Source organism: Myotis myotis, unplaced genomic scaffold (genome assembly GCF_014108235.1).
Source record: "Myotis myotis isolate mMyoMyo1 unplaced genomic scaffold, mMyoMyo1.p scaffold_m19_p_2, whole genome shotgun sequence".
Lineage (NCBI taxonomy): Eukaryota > Metazoa > Chordata > Mammalia > Chiroptera > Vespertilionidae > Myotis > Myotis myotis.
Genome location: NW_023416324.1, coordinates 183,303,525 through 183,329,223, shown reverse-complemented (window position 1 = coordinate 183,329,223; position 25,699 = coordinate 183,303,525). Strand labels below are relative to the sequence as shown.

The following is a 25,699-nucleotide window of genomic DNA, read 5'->3' as shown; positions in this document are numbered from 1 at the left end:
TTTTAGACTTACTTTTCATCTACCTAATTTTTTCCCTCCAGATGTTATCACTTTATTCTAGCAGGATTGCTTTTGAATTCATAGTTCTGTTAATCAAGGTAAGTTAATGAAGGAAAAACGTGCCTTTCTCATAAGTATAAATGAGCTCTTTTCCATGTACTTTGCCCAAAAAGATTTCTTGTTCTATCTTTTTCCTATTTTAATATCAGATTCTCTTTTTCACAAAAATCATGTTTTAAGATGTGCTCTGCTTCTGAGGGAATATGGTTTGTGTTTTTGTAGGCAATTTCTTTCAACACAAAAAAAACATAGACCATGGCTGCTACATTCATAATCTTGGTACCTGGTTTCTTCACAGCATGTATACATATGAAGCATGAGCCTAAATATGCAGCTCACCAAAAGATACTCAAATATCATGAACAACACAGCAGTGCCAGTAATAATTGCACAGATATGGGTACTTTTGAAAACTATCAACTGTTCCAAAGTTTACTTACAATATCTCATCCATAGCAGTTTGAGACAGAATATCTTTATTCTATTCTAATGTAGCTTTATGACATTACTCAAAAAAGTTTTCTTTTTAATTGAAATTTTAGGAAAAAATATTTTTCAGATTTGATTTACTTTCTATCTGTTTATAAAATTCATAGTGTAAGAATTGTGATTGCTTTTAGTTAAATCAATACAGTAATATAAAAAGTAATGAGTGTTATTCCAAATCAGTTCATTCACTTATTTCTGTTTCCTCAGAGGTGTGCTCTATAAAATTGACTAACTTTCAATGGGTAACATTCAATAGTTTTTCAATGATACCAACTGCTGTGATATCTAATTTCTTAAAGTCATTTTTTAGTGTTTGTCAATTTGGGAAAATAAAATATGGTAATATACTACAATTTTTAATTAAAAAATGTATTGAATTTTGGCATTGTCCACTATATGGAGCAGACATAATTAGGTGTTTTTGTTTTTGTTTTTTGTATCCATGATCCTAATTTTATAAACTAGATTTTGTACTAAGAACATCCATGAAAAGATTTTGCCTGGTAAGGGAGGGTGGGGGTTAGGGGGAGAGATCAACCAAAGAACTTGTATGCATGCATATAAGCCTAACCAATGGACACAGACACCAGGGGGATGAGGCCATGAGTGGGTGGGGGGCAATGGGGGGATAAGGATGCATATGTAATACCTTAATCAATAAAGAGAAAAATAAAAATAAAAGGTAAAATTTTAAAAAAGAAAAAAGATTTCACCTGCTTTCAATTGTTCCAGAACAACAATGGCAACATCCTTAAATTCTTCCATTCTGTGGAAATGGCCTTAGGAATTCTTTAGTGTCAGTTTATCTCAAAGGCTGCTGGGTTAAGAGGGTGGAGAAAGAGGAAAGCAAGGTCATTAACCAGGGCTCTCCATCTATCAAGATGGGGCTCACTGGAGCCTGGAGCTCTAAATAATCCCCAAATTTAAAAGACTTGTTCTCTTAAAGGACACTGTTCTCATGGCCAGCTTTCTAAGTCAAGAGCTAATAATATCCCCAACCTACTTGCCTCTTGCAGATATGTGTGACACAAAGTACAGATGATTTCTGTTGAATTGAACCCATAATGAAGGGATTTATAATCAGTTCTAATGTATTTGAGATCTAAAGTATATTAGCCCTTCATCAAAGGGAATGATAAAAAGCAGCATTAATGTGGGTGGATAGTAATTATTTTGGAGCTCATAATTATTTTGCAGTTAACTACAGAGAAATGCTGGTATTTCTATTCTTTTTTAAAAAATAAAAGGTGCATGGTCAGATTCTGAAATGTAAGAATGTCCTTTAGAATGGCCAATACTTCGAATCATGCTTATGTTAATGGAAAAGTAACTTTTTTGGGGGGATTTAAATGAGTTCGAAGCTCACAGTGAGAAGTTCCCTTTACTTTCCTTGGCCCTCTTGTTTCACCACTGATTCTATTTATTGCCTGGCGAAGAGATAAAATATAGTAATTACTCTCACTCCTTTTTAAACTGACGTGAGGTCTACTTTCCCATTACCTCTAATGAGAGTTATGTGTGCATTCCTCAAGGAGCACAGGCTCTACAGAGTTTCAAGGTAGAATAAATCACTTCTACACACAGGCTGTAGAGGACTTGCTTGCTTTGTACCTGGGTGCTTTAAGTTACTCATTTAAACTGCAGGTATTGAAAATGCACTATTTGTAGTTTAAAGGAGACATGTGCTGGGGTAGGAGTGTTGTTAATGATTGTTATTTCGGTGGAAGGATAAATGTTTTACCTTTCGGGAAAATCAGGCTGATCGACTTGTAGGAATGAGTGGTCCCTAAAACGTGGTTGCCTAGTATTCTTAAGAAAATGAATGACAACTACATCTTTCAATATTTTTTTTCTACTTAAACATTTTTGACAGCAGTAATTATGTCAGTTGTAACAATTTAGAATAAAGGAAAAATGAGCTAGAGGGGCTGCTATCCTAGACTGAAGGGCGTTCAAAGCAATGGGCTGTTTTCTTTCCAGCCTGGGAATGAGGAATTGAGACCATTTCGGGATCTGTTTCTGTAATTCACTGGCATGTGTCACCTCTATTGAGGCTTCTTCAGAGAAACCAATGTTGTTTCTCAACTTGCAACATGGACCCTCTAGGATATCGATGCTCAGTGCCTTTAGGTATAGAAGATAAAAGAAATGTGTTTTTTTTTTTTTTTCTTTTTTATAATTAGCCCTGTGTTTTTCAGGGAACCTTAAAAATTCAAATGTGTAAAAAATTATTGATATTAAGAAAAGCCAGTTATGCTCAAATCACAAAGATTACTAGGACCCGTACTATGGGAACAGTTTAATATCCTCTAATAATAAGGCTTTATTTCATACTCAGTAAATGAAATTCTTTAGTTGAGAGGACTTAATTCGTTTCTAAGATAATCATGTCCCCTCTCTTTGTGGTGCTGAAGCAACATCTGCACCTGTTTCTAGCTCTTCAGATGTACTACAGTAAAAGGTGTCCTATGCAGCTTGCCTATGTGATGATTATCCCAGAATAGTCAAGAGGCATGCAGCGTCCTGAGTAGGGAAGGTGGTGATAAATATGTAGCAAAAAGCTGGGTCAGCCATTCTAGCCCTGGAAAAGACCTCTTTGTATATACACTATCATTTCCAAGGCTTCTTGCAGACCAAGAGTCAGAAAGCAACTGAGAACTATTCCATATTCAGACAAGTGGGAGATCATCTATAAAATAAAAGCCTGAGTGACCATTAAGGCAGAACAACCAGAACGACTGGTCACTATCATGAAAACTGACCACCAGGGGACAGATGCTCAATGCAGGAGCTGTCCCCTAGTGGTGAGTGCGCTCCCACGGGGGGTGTGCCACTCAGCCAGAATCCAGGCTCATGGCTGGTGAGCGCAGTGGCAGTGGCGGTATGTCTGCCTGCCAGCTTAGGGCTCTCAGAAGGGTCCTGGACTGCAAGAGGGCTCAGACCCGGTTAAGGAACCTCCTTCTGCTCCCCCTAGTGCATGAATTTCATGTACCGGGACTATAGTGATTTAATAAAAATTATCTTACACCTTATTTAGGCTATGAACTAGCAATTTTGTATGTGGGTTACTGGCTCATGGTTATAGAACCTAAAGGATTTAGCAGAGAAGTCATGTAATTTGTCTTGGGTACCCTAAAAAGGGAAAAAAAGATCCTTCCAAATTGTCCAAAAGAGATATCTTATAAAGCCCCACACAAAATGAAGAAAGCAACTTAATTTATGTGTGATAGTTTTTACATGAGATTCAGAAAAAAAAATTCAACTCACATTAGTAGTTTCTTAATATAGCCAAAAATTAAGCAAATGAAGTAATTTAAATGAATAAAGTAGGTAGTGGTTTGAAAGCAATAAATAATTACCACTATACTTAATCTGTGTTGTTAATCAATGAATAAAATCATAACTTTTAGATAGAATACTTAAAATTAGAAATGCAAGACAATTATTTGTTGAAGTGTGTTCATTGACTGTTTTGTCATGATAAAAAGTAAAAAAAACAACAACACTTGACAATATAATTCATTAAGTCTGATATTTTGCATGTTCTAAAATTGGAAAAATTTCAAGTACAGTTCTGAAAATGGCAAATTTTAAATTTAAAATATTTCTGTTTTTCCGAAATGTAGCAACAGTGTTACATGAACATCAAATAATACTGAGGGCTCTTTTTGCATTTAAACAGGATCAGATTAAAATGTAGATTTCTATGAATTTGCAACTGTTTGTTACCAAACTTTTGCTTTCATCTTTGTTTTCTCTTAATGGAATGGTTGCTTGCAGGAGTGACTATAAAAGTATATCACATAAATTATTGTGTATAGCTACTCTTAGTGTAGTTGGAATAGCCTTGAAACCATGACCTTACAACTGAGGTCATTTCAATTACATTATCAATTTCTCCATTTCCAATCTTTTGATCTTTGCCAATTATTAATATTTTTCAAGGCTGTCTGGCTGAGCTGATGGAACATAACTGAATTAGATCTCTTTTTTCCCCCTCTGTTTTCTGTGATGGTGTTTTTCATTTTTTGAAGGTTGTGATATTAGATGTAGTTTTAAATTATAAGCATAATGTGTAGTAATCGCTGTATAGACTAGAAATCTTTCTCAAAAATGTTTAACAATCCTTTCCTATGATGTGTGCTAAGAATTAATGCCTGCTTCTTTACTGTTTACATTATTGAAATCAACATATGCCTATCAGTCTTTTCCATCCCTTTTCTATGACTTATTTTATGCATGACAAAATTCTCTTGCTTACTGCTATATGGTTGGCTGTCTTTAACTTGATTGTCTTGTGTTTGTAATGATTGCTTTTTGCATGAGGATTATGAAATGTCATACAAATTAAATGGTTGCAGAAACAAAAAGAAATGTGGGGCTTCACTTGCTTTTTTTGTGCTGAATATGTCAATTATGTGACATTTAAAATTACTTTTATATGGCCTTCGACTTCCCCTTTGGTGTGCTCCTTCATTCTAGCAAATTAGTATTGTTAAGTACAATAAAACATTTATTAAACATTCACAGTGTTTTAATGCAATTATTGTCCTAAGACATGATCTCATTATAAATGACTATGCTGGGCATGAAATTGCACTAGGACATAATTCCATTATATCCCTGAATTGATTATGAAATACAAGTACTGACTCTGAAAGTTACCTTGGTAGCTAACCACTGACTTCCGCTGATGGCACCTTTGCCCTACAGAGTGATGAGATTATCTGTTTCTACATTTGTGCAGTGTGCCAATGTCTTAAATCCATAGCTGATATTTAATTAAAACACATGGGGAAATATTTGTTTAATGACAAGTAATTTTAAAAAGTCACAGTTTTGAATAATGTTTGATATAAAATGTGTAAAACCCAAGTGTTAATGCTCTTAAAAAAAAAAAAAAAAAACAAGAAAAAGGAAAAAACACTCCAAAAATGTTCATATCTCTGTTTTTCCTAATATTATACAGTCCTAAATTAAAGAATGAGTTTAGCCTACTTTTTATTATTGTTGTCACCAATTTTAATTAGAAAAGACACTGAATAAATTAAGTTCTTTCAGCTAATAAAACTGTTTACTTTTAATATGCAATGGGTAATAAAATCATCTTCTTTGCTTCTGATTTGAGTTTCAAACCATAATGTATTTTTTTAAAGCTGGATATATTCACAAATCAAATCTTCTATGAGCTATTTTGGGGAAAGGGTTTTTTTGGTTTGTTTTTTTTTTCTTAAACAAAATAGATAACTTTAACGTAACCACTTCCCCACTTTTTTTGGAAATATCTTTGAGAATTTTAGAATTTACATTTATTTTTTCCCCTCAGTCTTGTTTATTCTTGAATTGTCTTTTTTTTCCTTCCATTTCTCCATTCTCAATCCTAGGTCCCCTTACAAAGAAACAGACAGATGATTTAGGTGATAATGACGGTGCTGAAGATGAAGGTATTTTTTTTCCACCAAATCTACTTGCATGACAAGGGCTTCAATCATTTTTTCCACCCCTTTCTATTTTTTTACTTCTTGTCTTTTTTTGAAGAGTTGTTTTTAATTCTCGTTTTTGATGTGTTTTGTCTTCTTGCTTGTTGTTGCATATAAATATACATTTTTAATTTTTTTTAAAAAAGATGGATGTTGTTTTACATTTTGATACCAACCATTAAAATGTTTTAAAAGAGAGGCTTTTTATTTTTGTTTTCTTGAACTGACTTTTGATATGTTTCATCCCACATTTTGACAAATTTGTCCATATTCTTTGAACTAACAATCTTTTCCCCGTAGTCTCTCTGTACCCATTTTGCATGTCTTCTAATATATGTAAATATATTACCCAATTTCAAACTGTGTTTCATTTTTACATTTGATATTTGTTTAAAAAGAACCCCACACCCAATAAAAGGAAGGACAAAACTAAGAGCTGATATAAAGTGTTTCTTGAGCAATATAGTTTAGATTTATAAAATAATATTTTCTGTTGATTTGCTTAAATATCACATAAATAAGTGACATTTTATAGACAAGGAATTACACCTATTTAGATAACTGTAGTAAACATTGTATAACAACTTAAGTACTCTGGGCTCATAATAGTGAATATTTTTGGTAGAAATTACACAGGTTTTTGTTTAAAATTTATTTTTTCTGATTTCAGAGAGCAAGGTAGAGGGCAAAGAAGAGAAAGGTCAATGATAAGAGAGAATCATTGATTGGCTACCTCCTGAATGCTCCCTATTGGATATGGAGCCTATAAGCCGGCCATGTGCCAGGACTGTGAATCAAACCTGGTTCTTAAGTCAGTGCTCAACCACTGAGCCACACTGGTTGGAGATATAGAGTTTATTTAAACGAGATTATATGGGTATTCTTTATTTTTAAAGGATTAATGAAAATATTCTGCTTTTCAAAGCATTGCCATGTATAAGCAATAAAACACGTCTTATTTTATTAATATCTTTCCCCTCTTTTCAACTTTCTTATGACATAGCATTCTGATTTACTCTGTAAGTCTAACTATATACCATGTTGACTTGGCATTCCTCATCCCATTGTGGACTTTTACATGGTGTTAAGTGGAGCACCTAGAAAGGCCCATTAATTCTTTCAGTTCATCTTGGTTCTAATTAGGGCTTATGTGTTTTTGTTTGTTTGTTTGTTTTTTAATGCAGCCCTAGCTGCGACTTATATAGAAGCAACTAAAGTAATCCTAGGATTTAAAATAATTCCCAGAATCCTAGTAATTAAATCTCATGGAGAAATTAATAATATGGTAAGAAAGTTTTTCCAAAATAAAAACCCACAAGCAGGCCAGCAGAAGTGCTAGTTCCATGAATTACAACTATGATTAAATGAATCTTTACTAAACAATTTGAATTGTTTTCATTGTGATATATATTTGATAAACTACTCACAATAGAAAATTAAATTATAGAGGTGAAGTATTAGAAGCATAAAATTAAATTGGGTATTAATATTTTTATAATATTTAATACTTATTTTGTCATGGAATTTATGACATTTTATTAAAAATTGATTTGGTATGAACCCCAACAGTGAATCAAACATTAAATCAAACACAAAGCAATCATTAATATTTAAAATAAATCATTGTGGCTGACCAACCTTTATCATTTTGAATGTTAAATAGCTAAAAATAAACTTATCAAAATTCAAATTGTGATTTTTTTACATGCTGTTGGAAATTAGAAATACTCAAACACTCAGGAATTTTATTGACTTTCAGGATATGTATTATTGTTCCCAGTACTCTAAAGATGACTGCTTTCAGTCAGGGGCTTTGAAACTTGTTGGACCCTCTAAAAATCCTTAACTCCTAGATATTTGTTATCTAAATAATACCTCAGTATAAGGGACTTTTAGTGTGTAGCTTTGTAAATTCCAAATTTTCCCAAAGTTAGTATACATTATTTTCACAAAGTTAGTATACATTATTTTCTTATTAAAATATTTTTTACTGCTGATTTAATGTGTTGTTTTTTTATATAAATCAGCATCAAGTAGGACATTTACATGTTTATAAAAGATATTCTTGAGTGGCTATAATTGAGCTAAGCCCTCTAAATGTGAGTCTATTTTATAGACTTATTTTGAAGCACATTTAACATTTTAAAATAGTCGTTAAAAATATCTTAAGCCCCCTTTAAGTTGGCTGGCAGTATTCATGTTGAGCACCAAACCAGACAGTCACAAGAGTTATCAAATCAATAAATATTTTAAATGCTCAGAAGTGTAGAATGTGGAAGCAGTCAATTCATGTTCGGTCTATTCTTCTGGGTTGTTGTTTTGGATAATTGTTTAGAAGACAAGGAAACAAATTGTAATGTCCTCTAGGGTACAGGCCTTTGTTGAAAATATGAGCATCTTCTGTTTAGTTTCTTTTATAATGATTTTGTAGCCGTGAGTGTTAACGAAAACCAAGGCCAATTTTTACCTTTATTTTGTTCTAAATATTGCATTAACATCACTGGACATAAAGCAATAAATATAAATTGTTTGATAAACTACTTCTTTTACTTTAGTGAGACGTCCATTTACCTGGTCACTTATATGGCATTCTCAATTATTTCGTGACAACTTGACTCCTTTACCTGATTTCCAGGCCCCTATCTCAGCCCCTGCATTCAGAGGCTCTCTGTGACACTGAGTGGGACTGGCCCTCCTTCATTTAAAGTAACCCAAGGCCACAGTGGAGCACTATTCTTTACTTCTAATTCTCCTTTGCATATTTGCCATTATTATTTTGCCATTGCTAGGCCAAACAATTGTGTCATTTTCCATTTGTGTTTTATAATAACCAAGAGCACTGCATATTTTGTAGACTATTTCCATGGTTTCAAAAAGACAAATCTGAAATGATAAAAATGGGTCAAAGCAACACTATATTTCTATCAATTTATTTTTGGAATTTAATAACCTTTTTAAATTGTGCTAAAACCTTAATATTTTAATATTCAAAGACACTTTTGTATCCTACATAGAGCTTTTTAAAAAGTGCTATTGTCATTTTTTCAGTATTTTTAACTGAAAAGTTATATCTTTGATTAAGTACAATTATACAAGCACACATTCTTCCAACATTTCTATATTATTTTGCTAGTTCTAAGTGATAACTGAGGTACACAAAATAAGTAGGGGACAGAAAAATATCTTGAAATATCTTTAAATACATTAGAGAAAGATTATTTTTTTGAGAGAGAGAGAGAGGGAGGGAGAGAGAGAAAAACATCAATGTGAGAGAGAGAGAGAGACATCAATTGGTTGCCAGGGATCAAACCTGCAACCCAGGTACGTGCCCTTGACTGAGACTCAAACCCACGACCCTTTGGTGCTCAGGCTGATGCTCTAACCACTCAGCAGCACTGGCCAGGGCCAGAGAAAGATTTAATTGAGGCGATACCCCAATATTTAAAACTGATAAATGCCAACAATTCTAAAACATGGGCAATTAAAAACTTCATGAGTTCATTAAGCAGAAGGCAACCAGTAAGCATAGTGAAGAAGTTGTGTGACTAATAATTATTCACCAGGATCATTAAAAGGAATTGTGATTCCAAACACTGGTTATCAGGCACAAATATATCCCCATTGTCTTCTATATCTATCGATAACTTATTAAAATGTCTTAAAGTTTTGATTCATCAGAAAGATAAAATACTAAAATTTATAGCCAAAGTGTTACTGTAATTCCAAAATAATGATCAGTGTAGTATTTTCCTCTTAATATCCAACTATTTGCAGGGACCTAGATGCCTAGAAAAGCTGTAAAAAATTAAACATTAAATATGAACATGCTTTAAGAACATTTGTAGCTTTAGTGAACCTGAGCTAGTGTTTTCATGCCTAAGTGTGCTCATTTGATTTTAGTAAAGTCAGTAGCAGCTTTTTAGGCACAGTTAGAAATCTTAGGTGAAATCTACCTTATTTCTAGGGAAATATATGAAACAAGGTTTGGAAGGACAAATTGACTTTAATAAAGTATAACTAACTAAAGTATATCTAGTATATTTGCTATGACATAGTGGCCTCTCAAAATTCTATCATTAAAATGATGGAATTGCCTGGCCAGCATGGTTCAGTGGTTGAGCATCGATCTATGAACCAGGAGGTCACAATTAGATTCCCTGTCAGGGCACATGCCTGAGTTGTGGGCTCAATCCCCAGTGTGGGGTGTGCAGGAGTCAGCCAATCAATGATTCTCTCTCATCATTGATGGTCCTATCTCTCCCTCTCCCTTTCTCTCTGAAATCAATAAAAATTTATTTTTAAAATAAATAAATAAAATGATGGCTTTAGCAGATAATACTCAGTAGTAGGCTATCTGATAGATCAGTTTCATTTATAAAGATTCTGTTTTTTTCAAAATTAAATATAGATATCATTTAAACTATTTATATTTATTATTACAATAAAAAACACATGTAAACTATAGGGAAAAGTAAAATCTAAGATAGACCTCTGTGATAAAATGCTATTTATGCAAATCTAAGATAGACCACTCTGATTAAATACTATCAAAGAATTCTAATTGTCAGCATTTCCCCCAAATTTATATGCAATATTAAGGGTTTTTTATGCACACGAATTTTACCTACTTTGGAAATTAATACCCAATACAGAATTAATTTCAGGGTTACTTTAAGCAAAAAGAAATTCAGTTCAGAACACTGCATTCAAATGTTATTGAACTTTCTGAAAAAGAATTGTTCAATATGTTCTTAGGCAAGGCTGAAATCTTTGAGAAATTTGAAAACATTTAGAATCATTCCAAACTTGTAGTTATATTTTCAATCTAATTAAGAAGCGAGAGAGAAATGCCAGTCAAAATAGCTCCTGGAATTTACTAATATAGTCATATTTTCAGTCTTTCTTGGCAATGTCCATTCCATCCTGTTATTAGGTATAAAATGTGGCAGGCATTTCAATGTACACCTGTATTGTTTTCCAGGTGAACAGAATGGATCTACCTAGGTCTCATTACTGTTCACAGTTGGTGTTTTGTAAGTCTATGTAATTTTAATTAAAGAAGAATTCTGAAACAGCCACCTTCTGTGCTACCTCCAAGCACACAATTAGCAGAGTACAGTGTCTGCTGTGAACAGTCAGTTAATGATTTCAGTTTAATAATTTATTATTGCTTCTTCAGCACCAGCCATAGTAGGAAAATAAGCTAAAACTATATACAGCAATTGAGCATTTAAGGAGGATAGTTTAAAATTTTCGAAAGGGTTATTTTCTCTGTGTAAACTTAACATCTCCATAAGCCCCCAAATCTTTGCAAATGAGTGAATATTTATTTCCTTCCCAAGGACTTAAGAAGAAAGTAAATTAGTTTTTCTTCCTAAATGTAGCTGTGTTTAGTGGACGGTTTTTATGTCAAAGTATCCTCCTCTCACCACTTAAAAATAAGACATTCTTCTCAAGTGCACCCTTGGTGCAAGTTTACACACTGGTATTCAGTCAAATTGAAAACAGTCCTTTTAAAAAGTTTCTAAATTCTGCAGTGAGCTAGTTCCCTCACTTGAGATTGTGAACAAACAAGTTGAGCTGCAATTCCTGATCCTAGGATGGTTTGTCATGAAAATATTTTTACAATAGACAAATCAGCCTTTATATATATTTTAAATATTTATCAGGAAATGGAAAGCAGCTTCTAAATAATCACTAGCTTTTCAATGAACTTGTATTATATCCCATTCTGAAAGCTGAAACCTCAATCATAAATATGTAGGAGATTTAAGTTTGATAAACAGTGTCAAAAACAAAGGAATAAAACCATACTTTTAAATGACACTTTTAATATTGAAATTAAAAAAATAGCACATTTGGTACAATTTTGTTTCAGTTATGAGTAAAAGAGATCATGAGCTATTATGTAATAATAATAATATTTTATGTCTGTATATGTTCATATTCATATATACATTTATAATGTTTCAATTTATACAATAGTTAAAATCATGTTGGCCAATATACAATTTGGCATGTTTTCTATAAAAATTAGTCTATTTTTTATACTAGTTAAATTTTCTTAGGTTTTTCTTTGTAGGATATGGCAAAAGTAGGTTTACAGTTGTTTGTATGGAAAATATTACAATGGTTAATAAATAATAATAACACAAGAATAAACTGTGGTTTGTGTATTTGCTACAGTGAACCTACTTTTGCCCCACCCTGTTTATTATTTCTGGGTCCTTGTTGAAAATTACATAATTGGGAAAGTATCTTAGAAAATAAAATACATTTGATTAAATTTCAGAGATGCAGAAATCACTTCATCACCTTAAATATTGGCACTGTACACATAGATTAAGCTGTATCCTCCTCATGTCTGCCTGACAAAATCATAGAGCCAAAGTAGAGATAAGAATAGTATAATAGTTAACGAGGTGAAAAATATATTTTAATCTGTTTCCTTTTTCCAAAGAGGAAATGAGCAGATAACCTGGGATTAACTGAAACATATTATTTAAATGACAGTTCCCTAAATGAAACAAAAACAGAAGTACAGATGTACATGCCTTTGCTGCCTACACATGCGTCTGAGTTATTCCTTGAGTAGCGAAATGAAACTTTTTACAACGTATAATATAGCGTTGTAATTATCTTCACAAATGGAGCATAAATTATTCAGTGTAATTATGATGCATTCAATATAAATATTTACAGTTTTCAAAAATGGAAACAGTGTTTTATTCACAATAGAAGTGATACTTTTGGCCTTAGTTTATGGTTCATACATTTCATATGAGGTCTACCTCATTTTAAAAAAAGTAGTTCTCATTATATTATTTTTTTTTTGGTTCTATTGTCACATTAGAAATTCATCAAACAGCACTAAAATTCATACCTACTTTCCATTTGTTCAAGTTCTTTAATTCAGTTTGTAGCTTTAAACAAAATTTTAGATAGAAAAAAAATGGATATTGCTCTTTTCTGCAACAGCTGTTAATAAGAGTTGCTTAAGAAACACTTTAACAAAAACAGCAATTTAAATAACTAAATAAAAATCATGACCTCTTGTCCCTAAAATGGAAAATGTGTTCTCTGCTTTATTATATTTGTTGTTTTTTTTGAGGATAAGAACAATTGCCAAACATTTGTTCTTTCAGATATTCGGGACAGTGGGGGTCCTAAACCAGTGATGGTGTATATCCATGGTGGCTCATATATGGAAGGTACTGGAAATTTATATGATGGGAGTGTCTTGGCAAGTTATGGCAATGTGATCGTCATCACAGTCAACTACCGACTTGGGGTACTTGGTAAGAAATCTTTTTTTTTTACACCATTAATCCATGAAATATGTGATAGTGTTGTTTTGGCTTTTGTTATGCTTCGCTTTGTTTCATTCATTATTCTATGCTTGTTGACTTGTTTGAACCAAAATTTCTAATATTTTCAATACAGTCTATAAATGTTCATAAATAACTAGGTGAAAGACAGGTAGGGTTGACTTTAAGATTTAAAAGTAAAAGGTAATGAAATTCTTTGCCTTGTTGAGGAATGTTCTTGGCATTATAGGTTTGGCTTTGTAGAACTGTGTAAGGCAACAATGGCAGGGCCTTTCTGAGGAAGAATTAGTCCCTGGGCAAATTTTTCTTTCCTTTCCTTTTCTCTTTTACAAAGCTAAAAAATTCCCAGAAGTTTTCCATGAGCTTAGAAACACGTTTATGTCATCTTTAAGAATATATGTATGGACTGGCTTTGTGACGAAATTATTTGCCAATGTGGTTTAGGTTTGTTTTGTTTTTAATTTATTATAATTGAAATATTTTGTTCAAATGTATTTGTTTAAATTATTTTATTTGAAAAACACGCGTTGAGTTTATCAAGGACAAAGTTTTCAATTAAATTATTGTGCATATATAAAGCAAAATCAAAGTGGGCATTCTTGGTTTGAAGATATCTGTATAGAAATATTATTTGCAAAATAACATTAACTATTCTGAAATAAGCATGTTGTTTTATGAAGTAACCAACTTAGAAAACATAAACTTGCTATGCTATTCTACTTGTATGAATTTAATATATTTTAGTATTATCACAATCTGAGGAGTAAAATTACTATATAATTTAAAAAACACCTTTATCTGTAGTATTTTAGTATTTGCTGAAAGGGTACAATTTATCAAAAATGAATTTATTTTTAAAATTTTCATTGTTCTCAAAGTCTTATTCCATACTGTACACTTCAATAGGTATAATTTATAATGTTATTTGGCACAAAGAGGCACCTTCCTTTTTCATTCTTTATTCTAAAATATTTTGAAAAAGGAATTTAAATTATATTGTCTTTTATATTAATTATTAATATTATATATTTAAGCCATTGAGAAACCAATTGTTTTCCTCATTGGTATTAGTTATTATTATTCTAACTCCTATGTAATTATAATCCTGTATTTATGCTACTCTCAAAATATAAAAAGAGAATAATTTTTGTCAATTGTATGTTTTGGGGAACAAGATATTTTAGCAATGCAAAGTTGAAGTCTTGATCCTTTTCTAGTTTTCTATTTTAAATTTGGAGTATCATGGATGATATAATTGATGCATTGTATCAATGTAAATATAAATTATTTCTGTAGCTTTGTTCAGTATGCATTACTTCCTCCATAGTATCTAATCATGCGTTGCTTCAGATGTTCTTATAATTTCAGTGCACAGGGTTAAATGTCTTCCTACCTGTGAAAACCCTATATATTAGAAGATTTATAGAGATGGTCATAATAATTCTTAAATAGTTTAATGTTGTCATTTGTTTCTTATGGAACATTTTAATGTGATAATCTTCAATAATTTGAATACATTTAATTTTAATTATAGTGCTATTTATATTTCAGTTGTTTTATTATTATTCTCATATTTTTCAGAATTTCTCAATTTCTAAATTTTGATGCAGTGATCAGTTTGCTAATTGAAAATTTGAAGTTACATTCCAAAGTGTTGTAAAAGTGTTCTTAAGGACTTGAACATCCACTTATCTGTGTGTGAGTGTGTGTGTGTGTGTGTGTGTGTGTGTGTGTGTGTGTGTGATGATGTTTAACAAATCTTTTGACCAAACCTTATGTTGCCTTTTTATGATATCACATAAACATAAAGTAAGATTCCATCAAATTAACTATGTTATTATGTTAATGTACATTTTGCCAGCATTTTATATATTAGAACTGATGAAGACCTGATTTTGATTGGATATGAATCCTATATCCATGCCCATATACTATCTTTAAATCCACACTTAGAATGATTGTGTGGAAGGACAACAGATTATCCAGCTAAACCATGAAGAATTTAATCACTTGTTTCGTCTGTAAAATGGCAAGCGGTATTGGTGTTGATGATGGGTTATTTCCCAGTGTTGAATATTTGTTTAGGGTTTAACATCAGTTGGCTCCTAATAATCACCACTACGGATCAGTTGTCCTTTATAGACTTTCTCTCAACATGAAAGCATACAAAACTCTCAGTCAACACTTTCAGATGCATCTTGAAACATTTGTTCTAGAACTGATATATTCTGGTCATTTTCTTCCTAAATAATGGGTTGGGTTTTATAAAAATGTATTTAAATGAATTGATTCATGAGAAATAAATTTTGAGAGCATTTATTTCAGCACAATTTGCATGGGTGGTATAGCACAGCCAGATCAACAGCTCAGCTGGCAGAGTACAATAAAGACTGTAGGGTTTTTGTTGTTGTCATTCACAATGTGTCTAACAGTAACAAGGTAAGCCAAGATTTCTAGGACCCAAAAGGGTTGCTCTTTAGTTTGCACTTGGGAGAGTTCTGGAAATCAAGTAAAAAATAAGAATTGATCTCACATCAGAAAAGATCCTGAGCTCTGTTTTGATTTGAATATTTTGGTGTGAAGGAAATGAGTTTTGAGGTCCAATGTACAAATTGGCTAATTATGGTACTATTGCTCTCAGATGATTGACAGGAAAAACTCAGGCTGTCTGAAACAGGCAATGTAATTAGTAGTGATTTGAATCTTTCTTCCAAGAGGAGATGTATTTACAGGGTTTTTTTTTGTTGTTGTTGTTTGTTTGTGTTAGCAATAAGCAAAAATGTGATAATGCTTTAGTCATAAAATTCAGACAGCTGTCCAGCAACCATGGTTCCAGTTTAAAGCATGTTGTGTTAAGAAAAATATTTTGTTTCTGGCAAAGTAGAAATAACTTACAAATAAAAAATAGCTCATATGACATCATTGCTCTGAAGGAGCTGGGAATAGGTTGGAATCAGTTCCTCAACCAAAAACATTTTGGGCTTTCCTTTGGAGTGGAAACATAGACTATTACTATTTATGCATGGGAAATGCTGTTGGTAGTGATAAGAAAAACTGTTCATAAGATTGAGAACAAAGTTAAGAGGCTACAGGGCTCTGCCTGCTAACCTGTCTCAGGTTTGTCTTAGAGCTCCCTCTGTAACCTTCTCTCATTCAGTCTCACAGTTCTAGTGAACATTTAGTCTTTTTTTTCACATTTGACTACATACATTCTTTGCCAGTATTAACTCTTCATCCTTTGTCATATTATACATTGTTACATAGTGATTTAAAACGTATTCAGAATAATTATTAATAGTTATTTTTACTATTTTAATACATAATGAAAAGTATCATTTTGGAAAGTTAGGGAGAAATGGTTTTATTGTGTGTTCTTAAAAGAGAAAAATAATAATAAATGTTAGGATTGTGAATAGGAAAAGCATGTGTACTTATAGATAAGAATTGGGAGAGAATGTGTAATAAGTTTTTTTCACTTTAGGATGAGATGTTGCGCAATAAAAATTTTTGAAAATAGAAACAATCCAAATGATATATTGGCAAATCTCAAAAATGTAAAGAATACATGAACTAATTGAATGTTAAAATGTGTTTCAAGCACTTCTCTTAAGTTAGAATAAATTGATGTTATTTTTAGAGAAAAAGTTAAAGTTTTATATCACTGTTGGGGTCTAATTTAGGTAAACATAAGATTTTTGTCAGATGAAAATTTACTGGTACTTTTATCTTGATATATAAATTTTAGAGGCAATTATATGTTCATAATTCAAGCCTATGATTTATTTTAGGAAAAAAATGTTTTAAAGATTTTAGAAGTGCTACTGATAACTCTGAAAATTTGGCAAATTTTTGGAGTCTAATTAAATGTTTGATTTAGTATTCTAATATCTGTCTGTACCATCCATCTATGGGAAAAAATAATTTTAAGTGCTAGCCCATCCATTTGTATTTGAAGAATAAGACTAAACTAACTATATAATGCCATGTATGACTAAACCATTTAAAACAAGCTTTTGTTAACTTTATTGCATATCAGTTTTGATGAACACCTAAATTTATTTTTAGTTTACTAGAAATGGTTAATGAGATTTGTTAATTCTTCTAATGGTATTGTCTATGCAATAAAAATGCTTCTAGTGCCCTAACTGGTTTGGCTCAGTGGATAGAGCGTTGGCGGACTGAAGGGTCCCAGGTTCGATTCCAGTCAAAGGCATGTTGGTTGTGAGCACATCCCCAGTAGGGGGTGTGCAGGAGGCAGCGGATCAATGTTTCTCTCTCACCAATGTTTCTAACTCTCTATCCCTCTCCCTTCCTCTCTGTAAAAAAAAATCATTAAAATATATTTTTAAAAAAATGCTTCCAGTATTATCAGATGAGAAAAATAATTGTAACTTTGGTGTGGTAAATCATAGTATATAACACTTGTTTCCAGCAATATCTCCTACGAGGGATAAAAATTCAGAACAATATAATCCTCTTTAGAGAGATTTTAATCCAATTGAGGGAGAAATAAACACTCAGTAAAGAATAATAATTGATATTCTTCTTCATATGGGAATATGAATTGATTAATTGATTTGTGCATAGTCACTTGGCATATTAAAAGAAAAAACAGAAAAACAAAAGCGGAGGTATGGAATGTCAGATGGATCAATAAGGATGAGGGATTGCTGTCCATATTTGAATCCCAGCAACCTAGCGGCAGGGAGATTCAGTAAAGTCTTGGCGTTTTCATGACTTAAAAGGAAAAGCATATTAATTCCTGAAATGGAGCAACATTTTGTCATTATTATTCTTGGTTTTGGGTCTTTTTGGCATGATTTTTATTTCTGTCTGTCTCTAAATCCTAAAACAAATAAACACATTAAAAAACTCTCAATGTTGCCTCATATTTGAGAGTAATATATACTTAAATTTTATAAGATGATTCAAATGTGTTCTTGGAATATAGGAGAGGGAGTCAGTTTGTGTTTGAAAAGTCAAAAATGTCTCCATAGAAATGGTTTTGTGTGAGCAAGACCAAGAGAATAGATTATCTCTGCTATTAACAAAAGGAAAGAAAGAAGGACTTTTTTTTCCATTTATTTATTCATGTTCTTTGTACTTCAAAAAAAATGAAGATAATTAGTGACAACCGCATGCATATAGGTTGCTAAAATCATATTAAAGTAGAATAATATATTGTAGAGAAAAGATACAGAAACTTAGGCAATGGATATCTACTGAATTAAACAGAAATGTACAACCCAATTTCCTAGAAGCAAGGTCAAAAGGACAATGGATTGATTTTCATAATTGTTATTCTCAGATAAAGTAAAAATACATATGAACCAGAAAGAATATACAAATGAAGTTTTTTCTCACACTGTATTGCACTACAAAGAAATTTACCACATAAGTTGTTTTTACTTTGAATGCTGAATAAGAAATGTCTGATTGTCTTTATTAGCAGATTTAGGAATATTCTCAGTATATGATTTTTTTATTAACCCTCTGTAAAGACCAAAGACATAATAATAGATGCCCACTACTTCTATAATGTCATTTCAGCAAATGCAATTCAAATAAGATATTTGGTCATTTCACTTATAACAGGATAAAGCTAAAAATCAATTTAGAGCAATGGACATTTAATTTGATTCATATATTTCTTTTCTCAAATATCAGTTGTATCTACTCGGTTTTAATAAGGGCTGGATGGTAATCAAATTTATATTGAGTGCTAAAATGACCTTCTGGAGTAAAGATATTGTTTATTCTTTTGAAAAATAAACTATTTACTAATTTTATTCTACCTACTTCTTCCAAAATGATTTCAGATGGCCTACAATAAAAATAATTATTATTCATGCCAAAAACTTAAAAATAACCTGAAAGTAAGCATGTCAATTACTGTGGGTGTTAGTTAAAATAAATCAAGTGTGTGTTTTTTAATGTGTTTTAAATACAGTCATATTGGGTCATTCATTGATTTATTTATACAGCCATTCATTCAATAAAAATTGAGCAGTATAATGTATTAGGCATTCTGCTAGTTACTGAGGATATTATGAAAAATAAGGTAGATGTGGTCTCTACTATTCAGTAATTACTGGCAATTAAGAGACAGAAAATAAATGAATAATTACACAAATGAGATCTTTTACATAGATAAAAATTTAGTTCAAAGTTGGCTTTCTTTACAGTCATCTGTATGGTAAGTGCTAGAGAAATGGCAAGTGCAATGAGAAAGGAGCTAATCTATTCTAGAAACTGAGAAAAAACTTCCCCCAGGAATGACATTCAAATTTCCATTTCTTATACTTTACTGAGAAAGCCCTAGTCAAGATTCCCAAGGACTTCCAGATTGTAGATTCCTTTGGTTACTTCTCTGTGTGTGTGTGTGGTTTTTTTTAAAGCATTTTAATAAAATAAAAAAATCTTGATTGTTGAAAGTATTACATATGTGCTCTTTTCCCCCATTGACCTCTTCTAGACTGTCCCTGCCTCCGACTCAGGCCTCACTACCCTATTGTCTTTGTCCATGGGTTATGCATATTTGCACACAAGTTCTTTGGTTGATCTTTTCCTACCCACCCACCTTCCCCCACCTTCTCTCTGAGGTTTAACAGACTGTTCCATGCTTCTGTGTCTCTGAAACTCTTACCATTTGCAATAGCATGGATGGACCTGGAAAGTATTATAAGAAGCAAAATAAGCCAGTCAGAGAAAGATAAGTATCATGTGATCTCAAGCATATGTGGAATCTAATGAACTTAAATAAATTGATCATCAAAATAGATCCAGAGACATAGAAGCATGGTACTTCTCTATTCTTATCTTACATGATCTCTCCATAGCACAGGACACAGATAACTAGTCCCGTCTTATAATGTTTGTTTCTTGGCATCACCCCAGCATTTTCTCTTACCTCACTGCCTGCTCCTTCTCAGCCTCCTTTGTTGGCTCCCTGTCTTACCCTGATCTCTGAACATTGAAATGCACATCCTCACAATTTTTTCTTCACTTCTCTTCTTTCTCTACAATGTCTCATTAGGGGTCTTCATGCATGGCTCTAGATACCAGCTCTATGGAAGTGACTTCCAAAACTGTATCATCAGAACTATTCCTCAGACCTCCAGACTAATGGGCCTACCTATCGACATCCCCATGTAGATGTCTAATGAATATCTCAAACTTAATTGCTAAAATACATAGATTTTCTTGGTCTGCATGTTTTACTGTCTTCCACATCTAGGTTATAATAATAATTGCAACAATAGCAATATTATTAGCCATGTGCATTAAGGGCTTAGATGCCAAAAGCTATTTTAAAGCAGTTTATATTAATTACATTATTTAAATCCCACCATAATGCTTTGAGGTAGGGTTGTTATTTTCCTGATTTCATTAATGCAGAAACAAATGAGTAGAGAAACTAAGTAACATATTCCCAGACACACAGGCCAAACAACATTAAGTGGTAGAACCAGGATCTAACCCAGGTGGTCTTCTCTTTAACAGAACACTGTACTCATGGCATTGGCCCTGCCATTCATCTGGTGATCAAGCAAAAACTACAGAGTCCTCCTGACTTGTCTCTCTTTTATGCTCAACATCCAATTCATCAGCTTCACCCACATCCAACAAATATCCTGGCTCTGTCTCCTTCCTTCCACTTCCCCTTTTACCAACCTAAGCCAAGTCTCCTTGAGCCTCTGGTATTATTTTCCCATTTCATGTTTGCTCCCTACATATACATAATCCACTCTCCACACAGCACAATCAGATTATCTTGTTAAAGATGAATTATAACACCTCACTTTTCTGCCTATGCCCTCCAGTTGCTTCCCATTACTCACTTAGAACAAAATCCAAACTCCTTCCCTGCCCTGTCTGACAAAACCCTGCATCAATCTGTACCTTTACCTCTTATATCTGTCTCTTAGTTCATCTTAAAATGTTCTTCTTCTCTGTTCCAGCCATCTTTAGTTCTCCATGGATACCAAACTCATTCCTACCGTAGATATTTTATATTTTCTGTTACCTCTACCCCAAATCTTTGTGGGGCTAGTTCTTATTTTTCTGACCTTGGCTTAAATGTCCTCTTCCTAGAGAGACCATGGATGTTTATAAAATCTAAAAAGAGGCACCACATCATAAGTCATCTACTTTTAAAAATTATTTGTATTACATTGAATATTTCCTATTTATATTTGGTTTATTTGGTGTTATTATTGTCTAGCATCTCCAGAGCTATTTGCTTAGAAAATATGTGTTGAATGGATTTAAAATGAAAGCATAGAGTCAATAGTTTATGATCAAATGCGGTCATGGAGAGGAAAGCAAGGTTGAATTTGAAAGTCTGGGTGAAACCCAGTGGAAGAGCAAAGCTTGACATGTTACAGGAACTGAGCAAACCCAGCTGGACACTTTGGGTAAGAGTGAGCAGTGTCAAATAAAGATGAAAACAGGCAGCGGGCCATGCAGCATCTTGTTAAAGATTTAGGACTTCTAAGAACAATGAGGAACAATGATAGGACATTAAACAGATAAGTAACATGATTAGATTTGCATTTTGAAAGGTTTGTTGAGTAGGCCTATTCCTTTGGGGGGGGAGGGGGCGGTGATTCCTGCAATAATATCAACATTAAATATTTTTAAACAAAAAATGTTGATATTCTGTTATGAATAACCCTCCCAAAAATACCCACAAAAATTAAAAACAAAATAAAACAAAGCATGTCTTGTGCTTCATTAAAGTGAAATGCTTGGTAAGTTTGTGAATAAGACTGATATTTTGCTCATAGAGGACTGTGGGACTAGCTAAGCCCTGGCTGACTCAGGTGAGTATAAATATCATCTCCTTTTTAAACAAAGAGCACCAGAGATTTTGCCAAATTGCCCTTCTTTTTAATTTTTATAATGAAAGGAATCAAGCTAGAATCATAAAGAGATTTTTTGAATATCTGCGTTTAAGGAGTGTAAGTCAATATTACTCTAGTTTGTCCAATACAAGAGATTATATAAATTACTATATTATGTTATCACCTTACTTGTCTTGCTAGGTTATTAATTTGGCTTCACTTAATCTCTTAGTTTTTCTAAAAAGGAGATATTGTTATTTTGTATTAGTTCTGGGAGGAAGTTGGGAGTATGTGGTTTATTTTCTTGAGACATTGTGATCAGTGATTTAGAATAAGACCTCAGAAGACAGAGCATAAATTTCACTCTCTGCTTAGTCAAGGTCTTCTTCTGGTTCCAGAACTGACCAATTATTTCCAGGTACTCAAAGCACCACAACTAAATAAACCTTACACAAGATATGTAGTTTTCTTTCCAGAGCAGAAGTTAGCATCTTAATTTAGGAACTCATTTATTCATTTGTCAATTGCACAAGCATTTGCTAATTGCCCACTAGAGGCTCCTGGTAGTTCGGAGTCTGTGTTCACACTGTTGCAAAAATCAACCTCATTCCTTTCTCACTGGACCTCACAGTGAGTGAGGAAGATTGCTATTAAACAAAGAAACAAAACTATATCACAGTTTTTGCTAAGTGTGTTTCCAAAGAAACCAGGCTGTTAAAAAGAATATCTGTGGAAATGATATGTAAACTGAGGGTTTTAGGACAGGCCTCATTGTGCCTATCATGCTAGCATAACTGTCATTGGGGGGGGAGAGGGGTTGTTTTTTTCCCCCCATGTAATTTACAAATGATGGTTAAAATATTTTGAAATAATTGTAGAATATGTAAAGTCATTAGACAAAATAAGTCATTTAAACAAGCAGCTGTGGTAAAAATGCAAAAAGCTAAACAAACAAACAGACCACCCACAAACAACCAGACAGTGCTCTCTATTTGAATTAAAATGATTAAAACTGGTTTATGAAATACAAATACACAGGGGAAGGATCCCAAGGGAGTGTGTAGCCTTTAGCTATTGGATCTGTGGGGTGAGAGTATTGCCTTAGGCCAGCTTTTCAGAGACAATTGAAGGTTTTCTTCCTCACCTGCCCTGTATCTCTGAGAATAGCCATGCTGCATAGCCAGGTAGTCACATTACCGTTTGTTTTTTTTTTTAAATGGAGATATGGATCTCTTGTTCACCTCGGCCAGTTTTCCTTTTTGTTCTAAACAAACAATGAGGGTTTGGATTTTGTCTTTTAGGTTGGTTTACTTTCAATGATCCTTGCTCCTTCTGCTGATTCCTCAATAAGAAAACAAGGCAGTACTCCCACACCTTCCTGTAACCTCATGCCATGTTCCACCCACTCTCACTACTTCACCTTAGAAATGTATTGCAATTTCCCTAATAGGACATCTTGTAGTATCTTTCTCTTTCTAATGTCCTTCCTCGAACTGCTTACCTCATAAACATTTGGGTATTGTTCCTTTCCCTTTGCCTTTCTATTGTTAATTGGCACAGTTCAATTTTTTTTTTTTTTAATACCTTATATGTGTCTCCTTTCTATTCCTATTGCCCTTACCTACTCACTTTGGGTTGCCAGATTTTTTGACCCCTGACCTTCCAGACCAAAATTTACAATCTAGATTACCTTAAACATACCTTACAAATACAACAGAATGCCATTTTCTTTCGTTTTTTGTTTTGTTTTGTATTGTTTTGTGTTTTTGGTGTTGTTTTTTTTGTCTCTACACCCTAAATGTTCTTAAGCATCTCTGGGGTCCATTCCACATGTATCCTGCCATTTCAGGTCTGCTAAAGTATGCTGCTTCTCTTCTTAGCAAAAGCTGTCTTCTGTTAGTTTTTGGAAAGCCCCTTCCACTCAAACCAGGCGAACCTCCTCACTTCCTACCAGGATCATTTCTAATTGCTTACTTGCCACATATAACCATCCTGCCCAATCTACATTACCCAGCTGTCACCCAACTTGTCTATAAAATTACCTCAAGCCAGGTCCATCTCTTCCCTAGGCTTCCACAGCTGAGGCAGCCTAGCCTTCACTTTGGCATAAGGCCAACTCCATTTGTTATTGTTGAATGCATTAACTGCACAATTTAGTCGATGCCTTGCTACCCACACCAGAAAATAAACACTGTCTTATCTGGTTTTTCAATCTCCTCAAGACAGGCAGAATGGTCTCCATACAAAATTCAAAAGTCATCACGAAGCGTGCAAATTTTTCTCCTTCTCAGGATTTGATACACATGTTTTAGGATACAGAGCAAGTAGAAAGAGTGGCTGGTAGTGAAAGATGTGCTTACTGAAGAGTAGTACCCATGTGCATGCCAGGCCTCATGTCTACACCCACAAGCATGACTTTAGGTCTTGTGGATGATAGCAACACTCTGTCCCCAGTAGCCGTCAAGACAAGCCCCTGGATCCTCTGGAGAACTGCCCCATTTACTGAAACTGTCAAGCATGAAAGCTGTAATTTTTTTTCAACTCATTAGGGATTTCTGCATTTACCATGCATTTAATATTTGCTTTATTCTGTTTCTTGCTTAGCATGTGGTGAGTGAAAATATTGGTACTCATGAGCATAAGGTAAACGTGAAAATATGCTTGAAAAACCACTCTTTGAATTGAAATACTAGTATACACAGTATTGAAGAATGGATAACAATGCCTTTATATATGTAACAGACTATGAAATCTGTAAGTTTTTCAAGCTTGGCTTAAAACTGTGTTTTTTATTTGTAAAGACAAGGGGAAAAAGAAAAAAATATATATAACTTCTTTAACTTTGCCTTTTTATGCTTTATCTGTCTTGGATTCAATTACAGATGCTTAACTATTGCCACAAATTGACAGGTTGAGGTGAGAGATCTTAAATTGATTATTGATTACCCACATGCCTATTTATTTTCTCTAACAGTACAGATAGGACCATAGATTTAACTATTATTCTTAGAAACATTTTCCAAATATGAGACAAGTTGTATTTCTCAACTGATTTATATATTGATAAAGTCCCCATTTAGAAACCTTTCTAAAGAGCTGAGACAAATCCTTGTGATACAACATACCCAAGAGAAATATTAACCTATGTTCTGGTATTTGCTAGTTGCTTGCTTGCATTTGAGCTCTGAAAAGCAACAGCTTTTCTAGAAAAGTCAGTTCTCTTAGAGACTTGTAACATACTCAAACAGAAATAAATTATTAAAAAGAATTCTTGTGGTAATAGCATTAGAACTAGGACCAACTCTCTGGAAAAAGAAAAGAAGATATAATGATTTTAATGTAATTTGATTAAATTTTCTTGACTTTGTATGAAAATAAGCCATAGGAAATATCCATTCCTCCTTTGTAACATAAATAGAAAGATTGCTTTACTAGATGGTGTTTTTCCTTGAAATATACCTCAATTTTATCTGTTTAAAGTCAACAAGAAATTTGT

The 25,699-nt window shown here is 33.0% G+C and overlaps 1 protein-coding gene across 2 annotated transcripts in view; it reads left to right on the top strand.

Annotated features, from left to right (window-relative positions):
• Positions 1–25,699, top strand: part of NLGN1 (neuroligin 1) — an 854,057-nt gene that overhangs the window by 359,736 nt on the left and 468,622 nt on the right. For both annotated transcript variants that reach the window (XM_036352371.1, XM_036352370.1), the window contains exon 3: positions 13,175–13,327. In XM_036352371.1, the coding sequence (XP_036208264.1) occupies positions 13,175–13,327 (153 nt within the window). The remainder of the gene's footprint in view (positions 1–13,174; positions 13,328–25,699) is intronic.